Raw genomic sequence first — 23,406 nt, 5'->3', positions numbered from 1 at the left:
TTATGGCACAAGTCACTGCTTACAGAAGTCGGAGGGATTTAGGTTACACTGTACGGTGTTATCCCTTCGCCCCTCCCCCTGCTGGGTTGGGCTTCAGACTGCAGTTCTTTCCAAGTGTGCAGAACCTGTCCATACTTAAATCCAATCTGAGATTTAACCGCTACTGAACAACGCCAACCCCATCCAACGAAGCTAAGTGAAAGGTTTAAACGGGGACCTTTCAAAGCGGTAAGTTTCACGCTTGGTCCACTAACAAATTACGTTTGATACATTGCGGTTATGCAGCTGCATGAATGGCATACTTTGGGTGAAATCAGGCGGACCAGTGTTAGCTGAGTGTGACTGGCCTGCTCTTAAACCAGTCCCTTTCGTCCATTCTGCCGTCTGTGGGTGGCCATTCCTGAGAAAAAAAAAGAAGATCCAATTGCTTTAATGCGTTTTTTTCATTTCAACAAATTTAGTCGGCAGATACGATTGGGCTTAAATGCTGTTTGGGTGAGTCAAGCGTCGGTGTATGACGCGTCAGACTTCATTGTGCGCAGTAGTTCGGTTAGAATGTGCACCTGTGTCCAACTAGAACAGCTATGTGACACCCGAAGTCCAAAAGCTACACATCGTAAAAAGGTCTACATCAAAGTATCATTAATCAAATGTGCGCTTTGCTACAAAAACCGGTATCCACTTAAACAACCACTGTTACTGAGGTGGATAATATAATGAATAATTAATTATCTCTTACAGGCATATTTAAGTGTTTTAGCATCACACTTGCTGAACTTAAAGCTTTCCATTAGTGCTCATTCTGTAAGCCATTGTCTTTCAAACGCTGGTGAAAGTGTGTTGTATTGGTGTTGCCAAGGCAGGACGCTTTGTGTCAGGAGGCCCTGGTCCTGTCATGTTGAGGTAATGAGATGTTTCAATTCCTGGGTGAATTGTCAAAGCTTATGTGCCTGTGACAACATTGCCTACAGACTGACTATATCAGCAATTTCCCCACTCACACACACACACACACACACACACACATAGACACACCCACTCACACACCTGCACACACACACACACACACAGACACACCCACTCACACACATACAGTACAGACACACACATGCACACACATACAGTACAGACACACACACACACACACACACACACACACACACACACACACACACGCACTTAGAGCCAGCAAGTGAATGAGACTGACCTTGTCCATTCTAACAGCACCAATTTCAGCAGTGCAGCCATGATGGTTTATTTTGTGATTGTTTAGAATGTGAAGGGCAGGCAACAAAGGAGTACATAATGTCAGACTGTGATTCTAACCTGCACACTGAACCATCTGTTCAGTGTCTCAAAGCTTAAGCACCAACTGAGGTGTTGCTATGGGTAGCACCGAGCAGGATTAGGCAAGAACCCTAAGAGTAGTCTGAAACATGACAAAAGCAGCTTTTGCACACAAAGGACCCTGCAGTCTACCACGTTTGTGTGCATCTGTCAGCATGTGTGTGTGTGTGTGTGTGTGTGTGTGTGTGTGTGTTCATGTGCAGTGATCAAATAGCTTAATGAGATACTGTAACTGTAACACTGAAATACAGTGGCTTACAAAAGTACTCAACCCCCTTGAAAGTCATCAGCATTTTCACAATTACAAAAGATAGTTACATTATTCTCCCACCCAGTATTGTGAAAGAGAACATTTATGCTCTAGTATGTTTCCAAATGTTATTTGGCTTCTAAAATAAAAAAATAAATGAATTCAAAACCCAAATATACTCCTTGCATAAGTATTCAACCCCCCTGTGCTTTTTGGTCAATCCTCAACGCGCTACATGTGTTGTAAATGTAACACTGCCAATGCCTCAAGAAACACGATTCCAGTTGTGAAATATGGCAGTGGTAACATCATGCTTTGGGCATATTCCTCGTCTGCAAGAACTGGGAAATGTTTTAGAATTGAAGGGAGAATGAATGGAAATAAATTCTGCACAATACCTGTTGCAGTCTGTTGTTAAACCAAGACTTGGGAAAGGGGTTACTTACCAGTAGGACAATTACCCAAGGCACAAGGCTAAGGCAACACTGGAGAGGCTCAAAAACAGTTAAGTGAACATTCTAGAAGTACTATGTGAAAGTCCTGATCAGAATCCTACTGAGAATCTGTGGCACTACAGTCCCGGACCGCCATCCCATCAACAAGATGACAGGGTAAAAACACTGACAAACTATGTGCAAAGCTGCTGCTGTCACACTTCAAAAGGCTGTTATTGTAGAAAAGGGGTTCTCTACCAAGTATTAATGCATAGGGATTGAATGCTTATGCAAGCAGAATATTTAGTTTTTTTTATTATTTATTCAAATCAAATAACTTATTTAGCCTTTAGAAGGTGACACAGATTAAGTGTTCACATGTTGTGTTCCATTCACTTGTAAAAACAGCCCTTGCAGCAACACTTCATTTGGACTGGAGATCAATGAACCGCCAAATAATTATCAGATAAACCTGATATGTCAACCATAATGCGACACCCAACTCCAGTCCTATTCCTTAATCCATTTGTATTTGTAGTTTGTCAACAGATTATGCATACATTAAAGTGGACGGTCCAAATGAAGTAGGGCCTCCATTTCATGAAGTGATCTTGAGATACAGTGCTACTAAAACAATGAATGGAAATGACTGTGTCCTTTTCCAATTAATGCTGGTACCAGGCCAGTGAATCACTCTCTCAGTTGAAGAGCATCTCAGTGCAGTCACTGTTAATCTGAGACGAGCTTTGATGCTTTCTAGATGGTCAATGTGTGGGGGGAAATTGCATCATTGGCATTCCTCAAGAACCGCCTGGCAGGGTGGAAATAATGCGGCTGGATTTTCCCTCAGCACCCATCATGCCCTTGTCTTGTGTCTTCATCTTAGCAGTTTGAAGAATCTTTTGCAGATATTTTGCCTGGCCTCACATGGACTCGGCAGTCTGAGAGAGAGAGAGAGAGAGAGAGAGAGTGTGCGTCACATTGTGTCAATATTTGAGGCTCCTCCAGCTGCTTCTAACGTTTCAACAAAAATCCCTTTCTGGCTGGCCTTGGCAGAATCAGGTGTTTTTCCTGTAGTTTTCCTGTCTCTCTTTTAGTTTTGCTTGCCAGCTGTGATGTCATTCATATTTCATTTTAAATAAATGAACATGTGGCATGTGACTGACTGATGTCAACCCTTTTCCTTTCTCAAGCTCCTCACAGCCTCCCCAGAAATATTCAGGTACCATATCTTCATCCCTCTCGAGTCGGTCTACTTTTGGTCTACTAACTCCTTCCTGTTCCTTTATTAAACCTTCACCCATACACTATTATTTTGAAGTCTATATGCCTCAAACTTTTTGTTTTGTATTACACTTATAAATTGTAGATTCTGGTTTGTGATGTTATTGTTATTATTATTATATTATTTCATGTATTGAGATGTGTTTGTCCTGAAAGTGGACCATAGGCCTATGCGTGTGTCAAACATCCACTCTGCAGGAATGACCTGCCTTAGCACCTGCTTCCTTTACTAGCTTTGGGAGAATTCAAACTTGTGTGTGGGTGGGGGTGAATGCCACGCCACTGAGTAACCAAATGAATGTATACAGCCCCCCTTAGCTGAAAGCCCTGCCCCAGCCTAGCCTGTGTGCTGTGCCCCTTCTAGTCTATTTAAAGCCCCCATCCGTGAACTGCAGGCCCTAACAGCTCTGTGGTATTTTTGTCTGCCCCAGTATGTTTTCTTACGGAGGGATATCGGCAAACATCTCCGCAGACAGGCTGAAGGCAGAGGGGATGGGTTCCAACGAGCAGGCCGTTCACTTCCTCAACCAGGACTACGAGGCCTTGAAGCAGGAGTGCCTTGAGACGGGCTGCCTCTTCGAAGACCCCTGCTTCCCCGCCGAGCCCCCTTCTCTTGGCTTCAAGGAGCTGGCGCCTTACTCCTCCAAGACACGTGATGTGGAGTGGTTGAGGCCAACGGTGAGGGCGAGAGAGAGACAGAGAGAGAGAAAATAGGGAGGAAAAGAAAAGGAGAAGAAATGGTTTGTTGTTTTGGTAACCTACAAACTGAAGTAAAGTCAAGGCATTGTAGTTTTGTTCTAAGGTCATTTCAAACCGAACTACACCTCTCAACACTATCGGTTAATAAGACCCACTAATTGTATACTCTCAAATTAGCTCTATAAACATTATTATACATTATTGAATATTAATGCCCTGGTCCTACATTGATCCCTGTACTTTCCTGAGCAGAAATCATAAACTGCTGTATTTACCCCTTTTGGTGGCTCTTCAATGATCCTTAATGTCAGGGCCTAGTGTTAGACTAGTTGTTATGTATTTCCTCACTGTACTGTATCCAGGAACTGTGTAGTGTGTTTGTGGACACATCCAGTCATTGGCTTGCCAGACACATGCCTGGTGGGTTAGTCATAGTGGGCCCTCCCAGTGTGACTGAGCGTGACAGGGGCACACCGGAGTGTGCCTCCTCTGTGCTCCGCTACAGCTGTTAGCACTATGCAGCTCAGCTGCCACCTTCTCCCCCTTCCTCTGCTTTCGACAACAAACAAACACCTATGTTGCAATAAAGCCGGTGGAAAATACTTCAGCTCGATACTGCTGAAGGCTGAATAATTTTGATTTATCAATGTTATTTGAGAAATGTTCATTAAAAGTTGACAAGAGTCTTGCTTTGCCTGATATAAAAAAATGTAAGCTTTTGTTCTTCATGTAGGAACTGACAGATGATCCTCAGTTCATTCTGGGTGGGGCCACCAGGACGGACATCTGCCAAGGAGCACTTGGTGAGATCGAGTTTATTCACGATCACAGAGAGTTCAGAATATATATACAGCTTCATTTCAACTTTTCCACATATGTTTTCTATCTATTCCCATGGAGCATGTTATTGCTGGTAGTAATACCCTGCGCTTGAAAGGGAGAAACTGATCCATACCAGGATGTCCCATAGTGAGTCAGAGTAAAGGGCGATGTTTAAATAGCTGCCCAGGGTGTGACAGGACTGATGAGTCACCTAATGATCTCCCAATGATCAGTTACTGTGTACTTTCAAGTAGGTAGGGCAATAGGGCAGATTTTATCATATGCATGCCTGCATGTAAAATCAACTTCAAAGGTTTGCTGCTCACTGAAAGAAATCAGAATACCAGTTGCTGTATTTGTAATGTGGAAGCCCATATACGGCTTGTTAGCCCAAATTGGCCTTGCAGTCTTGTTGAAGAGTTACCTGTGTGCGGAAATTTCCTCTTAGTGGGAGATTCCTCAGGATGGCAAACAGAGTAGGCTCAGTCCTTCCCTAACACACAGGCCTCAGTGTAGGCCGCAGTCAGCTCAGTTAGCCAAAAGTCACCTCCTTAGACTCCCTCTCCTGGTCATCACTGGTACTCCATGCTCACTAGGAGCACAAACCAGGCATTTCATATGCAAGACTGAAGAGTATGGGTACGGTATGTTGCAATTATCTCTCACTTTTTTTCTAAGGTGACTGTTGGCTCTTGGCTGCCATTGCTTCCCTTACTCTCAATGAGAGGCTTCTTCACAGGGTGGTCCCGCATGGCCAGGGCTTCCAGGAGGATTATGCTGGAATTTTCCATTTTCAGGTACCAAGGCCTACATCTCAAAGCAGCACTGTGTGGACAGAGAAGGAGCTCTAAGTTATAGAAGAGACTACACTTGGCAGCTTGATTTTAGTAATTCTAGATCATCTTTGACTGGAAATGTGAGAACGTTGCTCAGGTCTGTGAAAATTAAGAATTGCACTCGTCAAGTGTATTCCTTCCAAGGGGCAATCAGATGAGCATTGTAGTATCACTTTTGTGTTTTCTGTGTTTCTCAGTCTGATGTCTGGTTGATCTTTCCCTTCAATCCTTCAGTTCTGGCAGTTTGGGGAGTGGGTGGACGTGGTGATTGACGACCGGCTCCCAGTGAAAGATGGCGAGCTAATGTTCGTCCACTCGGCCGAGGGCAACGAGTTCTGGAGCGCCCTGCTGGAGAAGGCATACTCCAAGTACGACCTCCTCATCAAACCTCCCTCACGTTTGGCCAACCTCTTTATCGTGCTGTTGTGATGATAATGGTTTCCTGTGTCGTCATGGCAGGCTGTGTGGCTCCTACGAGGCCTTGTCTGGAGGCAGCACCACTGAAGGGTTTGAGGATTTCACCGGGGGCGTGTCAGAGATGTATGAGCTCAAGCAACCACCGCGGGACCTATATCGCATCATCAGCAAAGCCCTTGAGAGAGGCTCCCTGCTGGGGTGCTCTATCGATGTGAGTGCTGGACCTCCAACACTCTGTATCTTTTATTTAGTGTGTTTGTATTTGTGTTTATGTATTAATCTTTAGCTGAAAAAATATAATGATGATAATTCTGTCTGAATAATGTGTTCTGCAGATCACCAGTAACTTCGATATGGAAGCGGTGACATTTAAGAAGTTGGTGAAGGGCCATGCTTATTCATTGACTGGTCTTAAACAGGTAGCCTACCTGTCATGTTAATATCGGTTTGTGTGTGTATGTTTTCATCCGTGATGATGATGATGATGACGATGATACCTGCTGCTTTTCTGTGATAGGTGGACTTCAGAGGTGACCTGGAGAAGTTGATCCGCGTTAGGAACCCCTGGGGTCAGGTGGAATGGACAGGAGCGTGGAGTGACAAGTGAGTGTGAGGCTAAACCATTTGGTCTTCAGTGATATCAAAAGCAATACATAGGTAGTTCTATTCATCAATTGGCAAGAGATAGTGGTGTTGTTTCACAGTTAAGCCTACAGGTGCATTACCCAGCACTGTTATATCAACCAAGATTCCATGTTTGACATTTTGTGGTTCTGTGCAGCTCACCTGAATGGGATGAAATTGACCCATCTGAGAGAGAGGATCTCCATCTACAAATGGAGGATGGGGAGTTTTGGTAAAACAAATATGTCTTATTAGATTAATTTGATGTATTTAGCGCAGTGTTATAAACACTGACTTCATCCTCTGTCCTGTGTATTCCCAGGATGTCCTTTAACGAGTTCCTGAGGCAGTTCTCGCGTCTGGAGATCTGTAACCTCACGCCGGATGCGCTGAGTGGAGACGACATGAGCCACTGGAACACCATCAAGTTTCACGGCACTTGGAGGAAGGGCAGCACTGCAGGGGGCTGCAGGAACAACCCCAGTGAGTGAACGTCCTCTCCCCTATTACAGACCAGAGGACACTTACATCCAGCTCCATATTACTGATGAATGAATGAATGAATGAATGAATGAATGAAAAACTTTATTGGCCCTAAGGGGTTTTGTCCTATACAGCATGAGCCATAAGGCTCAAATGTAAACAATACACAACATGCAACATACAGAAAGTGAACAACCGGTCCAAACAGTAATCCATCAGATTAAACAACAAACAGGACATGTTTTTAGCGCACAGCTGAATTCGAACTCTGCCAACTGCTTTGACTTGTGTTGAGCTGAATCTTGGTGCCAAGTTCAGGAAACCTTATTAATGTAACACTATGTAACAATTTGCCACTTTTGTGATGTTGATTGATGTTTTTTATGTCTAACTACTTTTGGTATCATCTTCAGACTAATTTTGATGGTATATGGTCATGTGAAGGAGAGATTAAGACACCTGTCGTTCCCAGGAATCATCCATAATGCTGCTTTAAAGCTCTACATCCTTGCCCAATGCTGCTAATGAACAAATGATTATGAACTCTTTCCAGCTGTGCACATTTTAGTGTAGTCTGCTGGCCCTGTGTCTGCACCTATACGTGTATTTGTGTTTATTCCTCAGACACATTCTGGATAAATCCCCAGTATAAGATCACTCTGCTGGAGGAGGACGATGACCCCGAGGACGAGGAAGTGGCCTGCAGCTTCCTGGTGGCTCTGATGCAGAAGGACCGCAGGCGATACCGCAAACAAGGCCAGGACATGCACACCATTGGCTTCGCCATCTATGAGGTGAGACCAGTACCACGCTCTGTCTGCCTACTGTATTATACTTTATGACTAAGGGGGGGGGGGGGGGTCATTCAGGGTTGCACTCAAGTTCCCTGATCACACAAATTGTGGCAAAGCTAAATGAGTTTGGAGCTTCACTGAATTGAATGCATAGTCAAGGATGCATACTAATCTAATCCATACCTAATTGTTACATTGCTTTGGTTTTCATATCTAATTGTTACATTGCTTTGTTTTTTCCTCTCTTTGTACAGATTCCAGAGGAGGTATGGATTCACACATCTGTTAGTTTACAGGTTCATGCGTTCTACTAGTATGGAGAAAACATGGGTTCGTCTCTCATTTTCTTGGAAAGCAGGAACTTTCCAATGTGTGGATGAACATTCTGTCACCTCAGAGACAGAACGAGTGATAGTTACCTCTGTCTGCACACGGCGGCACATTTACATAATAAAGGGTGACCCTCTCATCACACTCAGTGACTCAGGGCTGACTGGTGTACATGAAAACTAATATGGACCCCAGGTTCACCCCACCCTTTCTTTTTCCCCACTGTGTTCAGTTTGCTGGCTGCCAGAATGTGCACCTGAAGAAGAACTTCTTCCTGGCTCACTCCTCGTGTGCACGCTCCGAGACCTTCATCAACCTGAGGGAGGTGAGCACCCGTCTGCGGCTGCCCCCGGGGGAGTACCTCATCGTCCCCTCCACCTTTGAGTCCGGCAAGGAAGCCGACTTCGTGCTGCGGGTTTTCACCGAGAAGCAGTCGGAAACAGAGTGAGTGGACCCCTACTTGTGTACCTGTTCAGGGCACCAACATTAAAGAATGTTTCTGTTTAGTCACTATGTGTGTGTTGAGTTTTAAAGCATGTAAAATGACACAGAACACATGCTAATTGTATTGTAAGAAAAAAGAGAAATGTCTTTATTATTAGTCTATTATTAGACTATTCCAGAAAAGAGCATTAACGAAGCACGTGGAACATACTCCAGATTCAGCTGTGTTTAACCCACTGGCATCTCAAACACGGGCAATATAAATTGTTTTGCTGGCCATTTATACTGTTTTAAGACACCTCCTAGGCTCTTTATGTAGATGAACTAGGCTTCTAATGCAATCAGGTCTGGCGACCTTTTGTTTTTCTGTATTATACTTCATTCCTCTGACACATTTCCTATGAGTTCTTACTGGCCTATCATCATTCCCATAGTATTATTGGTTACAGTCGCTCACACCTGAGTTTGATTATGCCAATGCCAGGGTGCAGGTATTTCCTTTGTTACAAATATAAGATTATGGTGACCATTTGGAAGATTATAGTGACCAAAATGTTTTGCTGGTCAGAGCAACTGCTTAGGCAGGATATACTGTAGTTCCTTACAGTATTGCTGTTCCATTGACAGGGAGCTGGATGATGAGATCTCTGCAGATCTGGTGGATGAGGTACACATTCTAATTCTCGTTCTATGAATTAAGATTAAGGACTCCCCAATTAAGTTTGCACGCATGCCAGTCTTGGATGTCTTTCAGCTTTTGACGATGGCCCGTTTCATTTCTTTGTATTTAGGAAATCACAGAGGATGACATTGGTGATGGCTTCAAGTCCATGTTTGCACAGCTGGCAGGGGAGGTCAGTGTGCTTCATTGTAAACATCTCTTGAGTGAAATGCCTTCCATTATACATCCAGTTATTTATCACATATAATCCTTATTTCCATGATTCCATGATTATGTACTAAGTGTGATTTCCCCCTCTTTATACGTAATAATAACGTCATCATCTTCATGGTTTCAGGACATGGAGATCTCTGTTCGTGAGCTCCGGACCATTCTCAACAGAGTGATGTCAAAACGTGAGTCTGTAGTCTAGATTGCCCATATTCTGGGATAATCTTATAAAAGTTTACCAAAACATAAGAATATCAATGGCGATTTCTTAAACATCCCAAAATATCTTGCTCTGTTAGATTACCATTTTTGTCTTTTCAGATAAGGACCTTCAGACTGATGGCTTCAGTATGGAGTCATGTAGGACCATGGTCAACCTAATGGATGTATCCTTTGGGGTTACTTTAGATGCCAGCCTCTACCAATCAATGTCTCTCTCAGGGCTCGCCTGAAAAGTTGTTGCCCGTTTAGTGAGCTTTGACCTTGACTTTTGTGCAGAAAGATGGCAGTGCTCGCTTAGGGTTGGTGGAGTTTCAGATTCTGTGGAATAAAATCAGAAAGTGGCTGGTAAGAATGACATTCATTTTAATGTACATGTGTTTTTTCCATAACTTTACCCATATAAAATAACATATGAAGGCAGTGACATTAATGAAATCTATGGATGTCTTTCTTTAGGAAATCTACAGACAGTTTGACCTTGACAAATCAGGGGCCATGAGCTCTTATGAGATGCGCCTTGCTGTTGAATCAGCAGGTTGTCTACCTGCCTTTTCTAGACAACACATATGCACACACTCAAACATTCTGACATTATAATTAATAATCACTTTCTGAAGTGCCTGTTAAGCGTGCTAAATGCTTTCTGTTTTGCCTCAGGCTTCAAGCTCAACAATAAGCTGAACCAGGTCCTGGTGGCCCGATATGCAGAAAACGAGGTCATCGACTTTGATAACTTCATTTGCTGCCTGATCAAGCTGGAGACCATGTTCCGTATGTCTCTTTATAGTTCATTGATTTGGCCGTGACTGAGCCCGGACTGCATCACATGACACCTTGTATTAAGAATTGGCAGTTTATTATACATTTCTGTCGTCGTTTTATGTTTGTTCTATAGGTTCCTTTCGGGATTTAGACAGAGATGGATCTGGGGTTGCAGAAATGAATTTAACTGAGGTAATTAACTTCTCGAATTATTTACTTTTAATTACAACTGTGCAAAATCATGACATCTCACACAATATGTCCCTCCACCATTTTGTTGGAATAGTGGCTGTACATGACCATGTGTGGTTGAGCTGGACCAGTCCTTCATGAGACGAGGAACAAGCAAAACACAAAAGCCAGACTTGCCTGCAAAGTGCCTGACTCATGTAACTGCAAAACCCCAAACCCTGCATTGTCTAATCTTCTCCTCTGCACACAGCTGCCAAACCTGTCTCAGATCATGAATAACCAGATGTGCTATAATTGGTAGTTGACCAGGTAAAAAGTAGGTTGACACAATGTATGTATACAGTATAGTTCTACTTATGCTCTCAGCCTTAACAAAATGTATCTTAGACTTAAGTCCTATAAGAGAAAGGGAAGATTCATCACACGTGTTGCAGTGTCAAAGTTTGACCGCATGTTGAATAGAGTGCACTGTGTTGTTTTATGCTATGCACTGTACATTTTGTGCCGTTGTTACCGAGAAGTATGAAAATAAGTATGAAGTTTCTCTAGCAAGTATGCATAGTAAGTATTTTAGGAATTAAATGTAATATATGCCAGGTTAGGAGCTGTTGTTTTTATATGATCTGACACTGTTTTTTTTACTTAAGTCACTGTGTATGAACAAAACTTACATAGCAAGAACAACTGTCAAACGTTATCATTCACTTGGAGTAATATCAGAGATAATTATTTATGGATAATATCAGATGTACAACAGCAGATGGAAATAGTTGTCTTTCCTTCAAGTACTATTAATCTGACAACTATGGATTCCGTTTTACATACTTAAGGGGATGGTGCCTCTAAATGGAGAGCACTACTGTAAGTGCATTCTTACCATGGGATCAATTATGATCAACTGCGGTTAAATAAGTCTAATGTTATGAGGTACAAGATTGAGACTGACATTTATGGCTTGATGTTCTTAGTGTTTTAGTCCAATACTCAACCAACACCACAATTCAACTGAATGCATTAAAGGATCTACTGACAATTCTCAATGCTGTGTTATACCCACTCATCACAGGCCACAGTTGTTTTTTTCACATTTTTTTCTTTTATGGAATCACCAAATGTCAAATTATCATTTGCCATAACCATTTTTAATAAAAGCGGTCTTCATTTAACCAATAAATATTTCAAGAAAGTATGGCATGTGAATGTCCGACCTTCCAATAAAGGCGGAGCACCATTTGCACAAAATGACACCTGCTTGGGTGTGGCTTGCAAGAACATTTGTTGAAGAAAGTTTGATTGCAACAATGATGACAAAATGTTGAAATAGTTTACACAAAACAGCTTTAAAATTCCATTATGTGTTTCAGTGTTGTGAAAGTAAAAAGTAATTAATTTATTTAACATCAAGCAGTAGATTACCCTTTTACACAGCCTTTGCACATTCATTTGGGTTTGAAGTCATCATTAGAGGATGATTTAAATCTGACACAACACAAATACTCAGATATGCCAACTATCCTCTCAACACAGTCCAGCTTGCTACACAAACCTCTGTGCAATAGCTAATAATTTAGAATACTCTCCTTCCTGCTTCCGTAAATGTGTAGGGACGGGCACTTTGATTCTTGTACCCGTGGGGTTTCCATTGTCCTCAATCAAGACTACATTGTTGGAGTCAAATCGAGGAGCCATTCTTGATCCAGGCATCTTATGCCCCACAATGAGGGCTTTCTTCTTCTGTCCTTTGATGGCCAGCAAGACTCTGTCACCAACTTTGCCAATCCCGTTCTTGGTGTATACATGGATCACTCTAGGTGGCCGATGGTATGGGGTAGTTCCCAGAGGGCTGTTATCAACAACTCTGACCCGGGTCATTTTCTGAATAGCTGCGGCAGCTGTTGACACACTGCACAGAAAAAAGAAAACAACACAATGAAAAACAAAAACGCTATGACATGCAACAGCCTTCACCTCACTCCACGAGGTTTGCACACATTAGGCAGCTAAATCTTTTAATATACAACTCAAAAGATTTGAACGCAACCAATTCCTCACATGAATAATGCCTTACTGGATAAGGCGCCTTGGTATTTGATAACCATGAAACATGCATTTATCTCTGACTGAAAGCTCTTCCAGGACAAATCGATAGTTGATAGCTATGTCATCTACTAAACAATGTGTGTAATCCTTAAAGACGGACGGCATGATCCTCCGGTAAAAAAAATAATGAAATAATCGACACCTTGTTTATATGTATGCGTTAACTTACCTAAAAGCTCTGTACTGAGCTCCTGATACCAACTCGGCAAGCACCCCTCCAATCGATCTTAATAATGCCATTGCACCTATGAACGAGAAACAAGAATCCACATTTACAGAACAGCATTGTAGCGTACATCGGCCGTAACAGTTCACTGACTCGTCATTTATGTTTTAAGTAAAATATCTTGCTTGACACCTAGCTAGGTAGCTAACCGTAGGCTAAATTGTGAAGTTCTTTGGTATAGTTTGATATACCAAAAGGCCAACAACGCAGAAGGGTTATAAAAATCTTTCCTATATTTTAAACGATGGTAAATAGATAGTTGAAAAATAGTTGGTTGATTTGAATGTTTTACAAACGTATGAAATCCCCAGTAACATTTACCTTGTTTCAGCGCTTCATGCTTTGCCAATGTCAGATTGACGTCATAACTAAGCGACATTCACCAGTGTATATATATATTTTTACTTTTCCTTATATCAGAGATTTTCTCTGCATATATCCTTCTTTTACTGTCTATGCTTATATCAACAAATTGAGCAGAAGTTGTAGTTGTCAGTTTATTCACAGACACACATACTAAAAGCATATAGAGTGACAATGACGTCCCAAACAATGTAAAACGAAAAAAACAGGGGTCGAGATAGAATTTAAGTCAAGTAAGTTCACAGGGAATGAATCAATTTTATCCCCTGCATTTTCTAGCAGTCCCTCGCTTATGTATTGATGATTAAAGCCTTTTGACAGCCAAATGCTTAGAGGGCATTCTCATAGATATTTTTAATCTGCACTAAAATTCCCGAATTCCCCATTGTAGCCACAAGAGGGCAGCTAACTTCCGGGACAGTCAATGTATGAGAACTGACGTTAGTTCATCTCATGGTCAAAATCCTGCTGCTGCACAAGGCAGGCGGTGTTGTTGGATTGACAGCGGGCGATAAGCAGAGAGGTAATGGACAAGTCTCTCATGGACTAATGTGGAGCGGGTTTATTGTGTTCATCTTAGGAAACACTTTAGGCAAAAACTATCACTACATATACACAGTGGACAGGATTGAAAAATCATTTGGCTTACAGTTCTCCGTCAGGTAATGTATGTACGTTCAACGTTAAAGCGTTGTAATTGTGTGAAACCAGTCTATGCGGTTGGTTTTCAGCTGCCTTGGTTCGATTGAAAAGTAGCTGGGAGGCTAGTTAGCTGCTTAGCTAGCGATAGCCGACGTTATTTGTCATTCTGGTAAACCATCCCAAACAAGTCATTTCAGGGAACCTTCATTTGTGACATTCTCTTTAATTTGATACATAGATCAATGGAATCACGGCTGGTCTTTGATTGTATTTGATGAGTCAGAATTATTGGCTAATGCTACGGCTAACGTTAGGAAACCAGCTGCCTAGCTCGCGGGATTGTCCTGGGAATCAGAATGTGAACCAGCAAGCTAGCTAATATTTATTTAGCCACCTGTCATGGTACAGCAGTTTCTGTTAAGTCTACTAACGTTAGCTTATAGTAATTGTCATTTTTCTGATATGTCCCAGTCAGTACATAACCTGGTTGCTACCGTTGTTGTTAGGTAATGTAACAGAAAAAAACACTATGCATACATGGGAAGTTCGTGCGTATCTATGATAAGTGCAGCTAACTGGTGATATGTGATTATAACAAGCTATGTTCACCGGTTTGTCAAATTGCTAGACAGACAGCTTAGTTACAGCAATGTGTATTGTTAACATTAACCTATATGTTTCTAATGTCACTGTTGCACTTGGTCTCTATAATCTAATTTATATCGATTTTTGGTTTTTGGTGGCTTCTTCTACCCAATTCATTTTGATTTGTTGAAGATTAGCTGTAAGGTTAGCTAATCGAACACAGCTGGCTAGCTAACGGCAATGGTCTGTGTAATTTGCATTGGTAAAATCGGGCATGCTTGAGTAGGCGATAAACAGTAACGTTAAATTTGAAGGTTTATCGTAGTTCAGTTAACGCTGGCCGTTACTGTCCAAATTAACTGGCTAACTAGCAACCATCGGTGCTGGCTTGAAATGCATCTCAAACTCAGCCATCTCGCACAGTAACATTAATATTACACCATGGATTCAAGTATAATCTATCATTATAAAAAATAATATACTATAGATTTAGATTAAAGCAATGGTTAGTTGATTGATTGTAGTGTTAGCTGACATTGTAGTCTTACCATTATGTTTGCTAAGCGATTTTTTTTTCTTAACTGTTAGCCGATTGCATTATCATCTGTGGGAGTGGTGAATTCTGCCCTAGGCATCCTGCGTGGTCCGGGCCATCTAACGTAGTTGGCCATACGTCTCCTAGATGGTACAGCTACATACATAGTATGGTAGATCAGGGATGGATTAACGAACGGGCCTACCGGGCCCAGGCCCAGGGGCCCATGAGCTCAGGGGGCCCCTGGGCTAGAGCCTCTGTGTGAAGTCGCTGTTATGTATCTCTTATTTGTGGTTGAAAAAGGTGTATTTTATTCATTTGCTAATGGATTTAATTGAGTGCACCTGTGCTGTGCTAGAAAGAGCTAGTTTAATGCGACAGTGATCAAGCATGACTTTTTTGGGACCACTGAGGATACCTTATGCTATTTATCCCCTCAAAATGGCAAACCTGTCTCTGTCATGGTTTTCATCATTTTTAGGGGGAAATCGTCAGTAGCAATCTATAACAAAATGATATAGAAACTATTAAAAAACCGATTCAATTAAATGAATAATTTCGTATTTTCTTTGTTATTTTTGTCATATACAGATATGCAATGACGATTGCTGGGTAATATGTATCTTGTTGTCCAATGTCAAGTCTCTATTTGATCATGTGATGAGACGATACGATATAGCTAGTTTAGGCGCAGAATCTGAAAGTCAAGACCTACAAGCAGGCACAGTAGGCTACACCTGCCGAACGACGCCTTTCAAACATAAAAGTGGTGATGCATGATTTGATTTTTCAGTGGACAGGATAGCCAGCCCATTCAGCCTCTCCTGCCCCATGCTGTCCCTCAGGTAGGTCTTAATCAGTTTCAATTTGGAAAAGAATCACTCGGCTGTTGCCCTGTCACATGTAATGTCAGAAACAATAGCAGGGCAGTGCACACCTCACCGAAGGTGGATGTTACGGAGTAAACTTTGACCTGTTACAGTACAATAGCCAAAGTATCTACGTAATTCGACCGTAAAATCCAACACATTGGTTGTGTTTGTGTGTGTGTGTGCGTGCGTGCGTGTTTTGCGGGCGCACACATTTTTTTCCGCGGAGGGTGGGGGGGGCCCTTCAACATGTCCAGGCCCAGGGGCCCGTGGTTTCTTAATCCGTCCATGTGGTAGATGTTGAACTAATACCAGTGATATTAGAGGTTATGTGGTCCCATAGTTTTGAATTAGCCGAGTGACTGCATGCTCATCCGTGCTGTTAGTCACCGTGAAGTAAATCGTCTTGGGCCGAATATGATATAGAATAACGTTTATTATTCGCTACTCTCTCAAAAAGCTTCTGTTATTTATAGTAATTATTATTACGATTTGTTTTACAGTTAGATATACAGACTGGTGTCCTGTTGGTCAGAGAGTTATAGCATGATAATCTGAAGATTAGTGTCAATCCTTTTGTCTCGGTCGAGAGCCTCATGATAATAATCATGGTGAACTCTCCACTACTGCTAATGATGTGCAAAACAATCGTTTCCCATATCCCCTATTTAACCAGAAACTTAAACCTGACCAGTGTTGTTCATTCAGACGTGTGTCTGGCATGGACAAACGTAAAATAGTTAAGAGTATTATGTAATAAATTACAATTCATTTAAAGTATTTGGAAACATTGTGCTCATGTAAGATGTTGGATATAATTGAGGCACGTATTCCATGTTCTTGAGGGTATGGGTTTCTGACATGCTTAATTTAGAGTGGCCTGTTCTTGAACATAGTAAAATATTCATGCAGTACCCTTTCATCCACAGGCAAAAAGTGGACACTGACAAGCAGGCTTGGTCAGTATAGTATTACATAGCAGTAATGCCCGTCCCCACGGATGCGTTCACACAGGAGCCAGTCACTGCCCTTAATCCATCAGGTCCACACCTCCTGTCCCGGGTGGCCTTCAGTGTCCTCCCTGCCCTCAGCAGGTCCATAGCAAATCCTCTATTTATGCTCGTCAATATGACGATGGCTTGACACTGTCAACGTAGAAAAAAAAAAAAAAGTCTTGCTAGGAATAGATGTGGTCTTAATTTGGGGACCAGGACATCGTAACTAACTGTTGCTCAGCCAGTGCACCTGATCGTCTCCCAGAGTTTGTTTACAAAGTGGCACAGCGCCTTTCGGGCACAATGACTAAGCACATTTGGATGTGTGGTGGTTGGGAATTGTGTCTCAGAATGAGAGGGCACTTGAGATGCCTAACCTTATGTTTCAGATTGATGTCTGGCAGCAACAAACTCATGTCATGACTCATTTACACTGATCATCTTAACTTCTTTCCCAACTTGTGTTCTGGTGTTTCGTTTTGTTTTTCTCAGTTAGCGTGTCACCCTATACACAGAGGCCTCTGTTGCCTCAATTGCTAGGTAACTCATAAGGGCTCAGTGGTGCTTCTCTTCCCATCACTTGAGAGTTGGTTTGGCTGCTGCTTGAGGTTGGACTGATTGACCATATTGATTTAATTTGTTTGTCTTATTGATTGACATTGATTAAAGTTTGGACTTCAGAAGTATTTCAAAACATCCACCAATAATAGAGGACACTACATAATATTGAACTGTGTGTCCCTTTTCTCTCTCTCCTCAAAACAACATACACCTCGAGTTAAATAAACAAAATATTATATGCAGTTTCTTACTCTTCTGCCTATCCCTGCTAAATGGCAGTGGCCTCAGGTGCCCTGGTGTCTGGAGTTATCTTCTCGGTTCCAGCAAGTGGATTGGTGTTGAGGGCAGCCCTCCAACATCACAGATGCATATGTCAGGAAAGCTTGCGGCTCCATGAAGCAGATGTAATGTGTATTGTGGTTAATGATTGACAGGAGCCCTTGTCCCTGAGGCTAATGACTTGCATTCACCTTGCTGAAGATTATCAGAACAACGCACTCTATCTTATCTTAAGAATGTATTTATCTCCATGTGGACAAATATGGCTGACAGATGACAGTATATTCAAGATGTTTGATGTTGAAGTGTTAGATTTCCATGTTGTAAAAAGGTACCTGTCAGTTGAAGATGGCAGTGGTCATAGAGGACACATGGAGCTTTCTCAAGTTCTCAAGGTCTTTCTGGATAACCTAATTTGTTTAAGAACCATTAGAACGCTGTGTTCTGTCCAATTCAGAGGGGAAGGTAGCTGTGCTACCACACGCCTGACACTACAGATGTGTCCGAGCGATCACGGCAGTTAAATAACCAGGACTATCAGAATCACTTTCAGTGTGTTGCCCGTGCTGATAGCAAGATCAGATGACTTCATAATTGCATTTGGTGTTTACATAATCATGTTTGGACCATAGCTCAGGGGAGATAGCCAGATGTGCAGGAGCTGGTTGAGCCACTTAAGTCACAAGCCCTCTGAACCCTGAAGGGGGGTGCGGGGGCTTTAGTTCAGCTAAAACAAGCCTGCTATCTTCTGTGTCCTGTACTATGTTTTTGCAGTTTTTTTCGGCAGTAGTGTACTTTCAGTAATAACTGTCTAGCTGCCTTTGTACCAGTGTTTCTCGGAGTGACTGCGTGGACAAGCCTGAATTTACAGTTAATGAAAGCATCATTATAGAACGGAGTAGTCATCGAAAAAAACTCTTCCACAGAAGAACATGGCTGGGTAACTGAACCTGTTTGAGCCCACAGAGACGGGATGTGATCTTTACCCTAAAGGGAAGCTCTTCAAAGTGGCATGCTCAGTTCACTTCTGACAGTGACGGCGTGCCTAGCTTGTGGGTTTTTGTGTCTTATTTTCTCCCCTAGTCGTTACATTCACCTTGACATTTCTGAGAGGTTCCATTTCTAGCAGTGGTAAGTCGTATGTGATGTTGTTATAGGGCTGGGCCCAGTACTGTGTTGTTGTGCCAGCAATGGTGAGGAGAGGAGTTGATTAATTGTCTTTCTGGAACGTCTTTTTTTTTTTTTTTTTCAATCATTGCCGTTTCTGCTGACTCCTGAGTCTGTCTCTTCGTGTCAGCTGTTCCAGATCTCTGTGTTGCTGTCTTAAACCTGTTGTGTGGAGGCAGCTGCCCCACAAGCCTAGCCGCCTGTTCCCAGATCAGTTTCACTACCAGAGCTGCTGTTCACTCAAACAGCTGGCCAGCCAGATAGATCTACAACTATAGCCAGATAGGTCTACAACTACTGCCAGATAGATCTACTACTACAGCCAGATAGATCTACTACAGCCAGATAGATCTACTACTACAGCCAGATAGATCTACAACTACAGCCAGATAGATCTACAACTACAGTCAGATTGATCTACAATTACAGCCAAATAGAGCTACAACTACAGCCAAATAGATCTACAACTGCTTCCAACTGGCTGTTTTTTGTGTGCGTGTGTGAATAAGTCCTTGAAGACCTAGCTGTGCTCAGCCACCATCACTAAGCTGTAGGTTGTCTACAGACCTTCAGGTCCTCTAAACACAGTTAAAGTAATAACGGGACATGAGCCGGTCCACCTCGCTGCCCCTATCCTGCTCTGTTTGTTTGTATGTGGAGACAGTCACCCATGGCAACAGCAGTGGAAGGTGAGGTGGCACCTGGCTGTTTTCATTCGCTCTGTGAGTGTCTGAGTGTACTCCTTGGTGAAACCACCATAACAGCTGTGCGGTGACTCTTTGACTGGAGAGTGTAGGCGAAATCTGAGATTAAATGCAGTGATTTGATCACTCCTGACCATTAGGTTTCGCTCTCTCTCAATGACTTGTATTAATATAACCAAGGCAGATTGATTTATATAGCACAATTCATGTACATAGGTAATTTAGTATTGGCCTAGGTCTTTTATAATGTCTTAATACTTAAAAGAGCTTCACATTTATCTACCATAAGTGGTAGCTGCTGTAGCCATCCAATCTTCAGTATGCCAGTGTAGAGAATGGCTGGCATCTGCAGCGGGCCAGAGCAGGCCCGTCTGAACTGACTGAACTTCGTTTGTCTATTGTTCTGTGTCCCCTGTGAGTGATGTCAGTGCAAGGAGGGGAGAAAGGAGGTTTGTCGCTGGGAGGCCGTTCTCCACCAGCCCACTGTGCTGCTCTGAAGAGACTCTGAAGATGGTGGCTTATGCTGCTCCTGGATTGCCTTAGCGATTATGTTTTTGTCAAAACCATCTCATGCAAGCTGTAGTATAATTATTCTAAGGGTGTCCTTTTTTTTTTGTCACCAATTATTTTACCAGATTATGGCAAGAGGTCTTGGAGAGGACATATAGGCCGTGATCATTTCTGGGCAGTTGATATGTCTCTCTTGTACTCTGCCAAGCCGGTCTGTGTAAGGGTTGGTGACTGAGGATTGAGTGCGCACACCCACACTCACACCCATTGTCCGAATAAGAGCGATGTTTGTCTTTGCGTTGATAAAGTTCTCTTTAGTGGCCGAGACTGCAGAATGTTTTCCCCCTCCATGTCTTTGTTTCTGTCTGGTTATCTCAGACTCTCTCCCTTCGCCATTCTTTCTCTGTCGTTTTCTTCCTGCCTGTCTTCACTGTCAGTCTGGCTGTGTTGCTCCTCCCCAGCCTTCTTCCTCGGGGCTTATGCTTTCCAGAACCAGTCTTTCCTGTCCGGCTCCTGAAGGGACGCTGTGACACGAAGCTAAAGCGTTCCCTCGCTGTGCCCTGAGCTTGAGCGCAGCCTGTAGGGCTGTTTGTTTTAACGTAATTGTCTCTCACACATCCTGGAACATTATACATTTACATTAGTGCTGGCAGTTTAACGCGTTATTAACGGCGTTAACGCAAACCCATTTTAACGGCGTTAATTTTTTTATCGCGAGATTAACGCAATTTTTTTTAAATTTTTTTTTTTTTTTAGATTAACGTTCTTTTTGGCCTCGCAAACTGTGTGGTAGGCTAACGTTACAGTTTGAGTGAATGGTGAGCGCGATACGGCGAAATGGATGATAAAAAGCTTCTAAATGGAAAGTTTACTTTTAAAAGTTGTGTTGTGCAAAAGAAACGAGCTTCACTGTTGTCTGAAAATGTCAACAGGCAGCTGGCTGAAAGCAAAGAAGTAGTAGGCTTACCTTTTATTGGTAACATAACTGTTACGGTTCATTGTTTCTGAAATAAGAGGCCTGACTGCTATGTTCCCAGCAAACTTGAAAAAAAGAAAATATTAAGCCATGGTTTAACTGCACTATAGGCTGAGTCCTTGTTCACCTGAAATGTGCACTTTATAATTTTATTTTGTACCGCCCTGTTTGGCAATGTTGGTTTTCAATAAAATAAAACATTTGCATAAAGCAAGCCAATCGACTTTTCCATGTTGATAAGGGCATTAAAATAAAAACAAAATGATGGAAAAAATAAATAAACGAAGGGACATTTAGAATAGATAAAAATTTGCGATTAATCGCGATTAATTTTGAGTTAACTATGACATAAATGCGATTAATCGCGATTAAATATTTTAATCGTTTGACAGCACTAATTTACATATATTCATTTATATCAAAACCATACTCATATTCAACATGACACCGGTAGTCATGGCCTCTCTCTCTCTCTCCCCCCCCATTGTTAGATAAACAAATCACAATAGAAGTTATGCAACATGGTGACATATATTTTCCAGACTCTTGGAAAAGCATTGCTCTATGCGGCCAATTGATTAGTATGTCTGTACTCCGTGTACTTTGAATGGTTGCCAGTGTTTCAGTATTTCATCTGCATGTTTGGACAATATTGAAAGAAATGAAGGCTTACCTATATTGTTATGCATTTGGTATGATCCTGAGATTCCCCACACAGGAGGGCAAAAGTGAAATAGAAACCTAAATAGTATCTGTATTACGATGCTGAGTTGTATGGATCCATACGCGGTTCAGTGAGGCCTCATGGAGTCTAAATGAATTACTGGCAGCCACGTGACCCAGCACAGATGCTGCCTTTAGGGTATATCTGGGAGGGCTGGGAGCCAGGCTACAGCGGCAGTGTGTCTCAGAGACCTGGACAGCCGGGCAGCCCCTCCGTGGAGGTAGTGCATAATGGAGAAGCCATGCGGCCAAGTGCTATGCGGTTAGCCTAACTCAATTAGCTCTGCAATGTCTGTGGGATGCTAGCGATTTTGTGTCCTGTGAACAAGCCCTTTGTGAAAGAAACAAGAGCCTCGGAGTGAGTCCCTATAGCCGGTTTGAATGGTGTGATGCGGATTACTGTGGATTACTACGTGTCTCAGATGCCATCACACAGTTTGTGCGAGTATTCCTACTTAACTATGTATCTCTTTCTGACTGCCACCTTTCGCTTCTATATGTACATCAGACACATGCAACTGCTCACTTACGGGCAGATCTGCAAATCGGGATGCGGAGCTCATTGAAGGGTTCAGTTTTGTGTTTCTCGTTCCCTTCAGAATAAAATCAAAGGTTTGAGGGACTGTTCTCACCAATCTGTACAGCCTTTAAGATGGTGATACTAGCCTAGACTTGAGGTGAGAAGTGCAGTTCTTGGAGTGAATTTTGTGGTGCTGAACAGACACTCTGTCTTTAAAAACGTCTTTAAACTCTTTCTTTAAAAACGTCTTTCTTGGCTCACAGTTTAGCTCATTCTAAATATATAATTTATTTTTGCGTTAGTGTTTTATGGTGTGTTTACTATGACGGCGCGTCTGATGTCTGTTGCCTGTGTCTGAGATTTGTAGGGCAGTATGTAGTGTGAAAAAGAACATCAATTATTTTTAAAAAGTGTGTGTGCGTGTGTATAAATGTAACGGTATAACGGTGATGCCATGATAACATGAACGGTCTTATAATATGTTATAATATTCTTGTGCATTGTATGCAAATGTAAACAAACCCATAAAAACTCCTGAGACAAATCAAGATGCCTAGCCTGACCTAGTATAACCTCAGAACAAAGTCTTTGGAGTTTTTTGAAAAGGGTGTCAAACTGTGTCTTTGCGTTGATGTAGTATTGCGCCAGCACAGAGAGCTCATGCAACTCGTTATTGCCTCGAATCCCCTACCATGTTGACTTCAATCATTTACAGTACATGCATCCTCCTGCCTTTAAACATGCAATTTTTAAGTGTGCTAAACTCGTGCTATGTTAAAGTGTGCTAAACCTGTGTCTCCCCCTCCCTTGTGCCATGTG

General features: G+C 42.3%; 3 protein-coding genes across 9 annotated transcripts in view; 2 read left to right on the top strand and 1 right to left on the bottom strand.

Annotated features, from left to right (window-relative positions):
• Positions 1-65: 65 nt before the first annotated feature.
• capn1a (calpain 1, (mu/I) large subunit a) lies at positions 66-12,006 on the top strand. 3 transcript variants are annotated; one of them, XM_042704484.1, is made up of 24 exons: positions 66-228; positions 2,918-3,093; positions 3,225-3,253; positions 3,747-3,993; positions 4,748-4,817; positions 5,515-5,633; positions 5,907-6,040; positions 6,132-6,300; positions 6,425-6,508; positions 6,607-6,692; positions 6,871-6,945; positions 7,036-7,196; positions 7,821-7,990; positions 8,245-8,256; positions 8,553-8,764; positions 9,392-9,431; positions 9,556-9,618; positions 9,784-9,841; positions 9,978-10,042; positions 10,155-10,223; positions 10,335-10,413; positions 10,536-10,649; positions 10,774-10,832; positions 10,927-12,006. In XM_042704484.1, the coding sequence occupies exons 4-24, from the start codon at positions 3,748-3,750 to the stop codon at positions 10,951-10,953; spliced, it is 2,112 nt and encodes a 703-aa protein (XP_042560418.1). In that variant the 5' UTR covers positions 66-228; positions 2,918-3,093; positions 3,225-3,253; position 3,747; the 3' UTR covers positions 10,954-12,006. The 3 variants fall into 3 exon arrangements, with proteins under 3 accessions (XP_042560418.1, XP_042560419.1, XP_042560420.1); XM_042704485.1 differs by lacking the exon at positions 2,918-3,093; XM_042704486.1 differs by lacking the exons at positions 2,918-3,093; positions 3,225-3,253.
• Positions 11,953-13,586, bottom strand: mrpl14 (mitochondrial ribosomal protein L14). Its single transcript, XM_042704493.1, has 3 exons — positions 13,480-13,586; positions 13,102-13,177; positions 11,953-12,735 (listed from the first exon to the last, which is right to left on the bottom strand). Exons 1-3 carry the CDS (start codon positions 13,535-13,537, stop codon positions 12,369-12,371), a joined length of 501 nt encoding a protein of 166 aa, XP_042560427.1. The 5' UTR covers positions 13,538-13,586; the 3' UTR covers positions 11,953-12,368.
• Positions 13,587-13,936: 350 nt separating this feature from the next.
• The window catches only part of LOC122129546 (CSC1-like protein 2), a 28,341-nt gene continuing 18,871 nt past the window's right edge, over positions 13,937-23,406 (top strand). For 3 of the 5 annotated variants that reach the window (XM_042704483.1, XM_042704479.1, XM_042704482.1), the window contains exon 1: positions 13,937-14,044. The gene's annotated coding sequence lies outside the window, so the exon portion shown is untranslated. Of the gene's footprint in view, positions 14,184-16,094; positions 16,129-23,406 lie in introns of those variants that run through there. The other 2 variants (XM_042704480.1, XM_042704481.1) reach the window with 2 other exon arrangements.

The sequence above is a fragment of the Clupea harengus genome, unplaced genomic scaffold (genome assembly GCF_900700415.2).
Source record: "Clupea harengus unplaced genomic scaffold, Ch_v2.0.2, whole genome shotgun sequence".
In the NCBI taxonomy this organism is placed as follows: Eukaryota; Metazoa; Chordata; class Actinopteri; order Clupeiformes; family Clupeidae; genus Clupea; species Clupea harengus.
The sequence above is the reverse complement of the archived record's forward strand: the minus strand, read 5'-3'. Positions and strand labels throughout refer to the sequence as shown.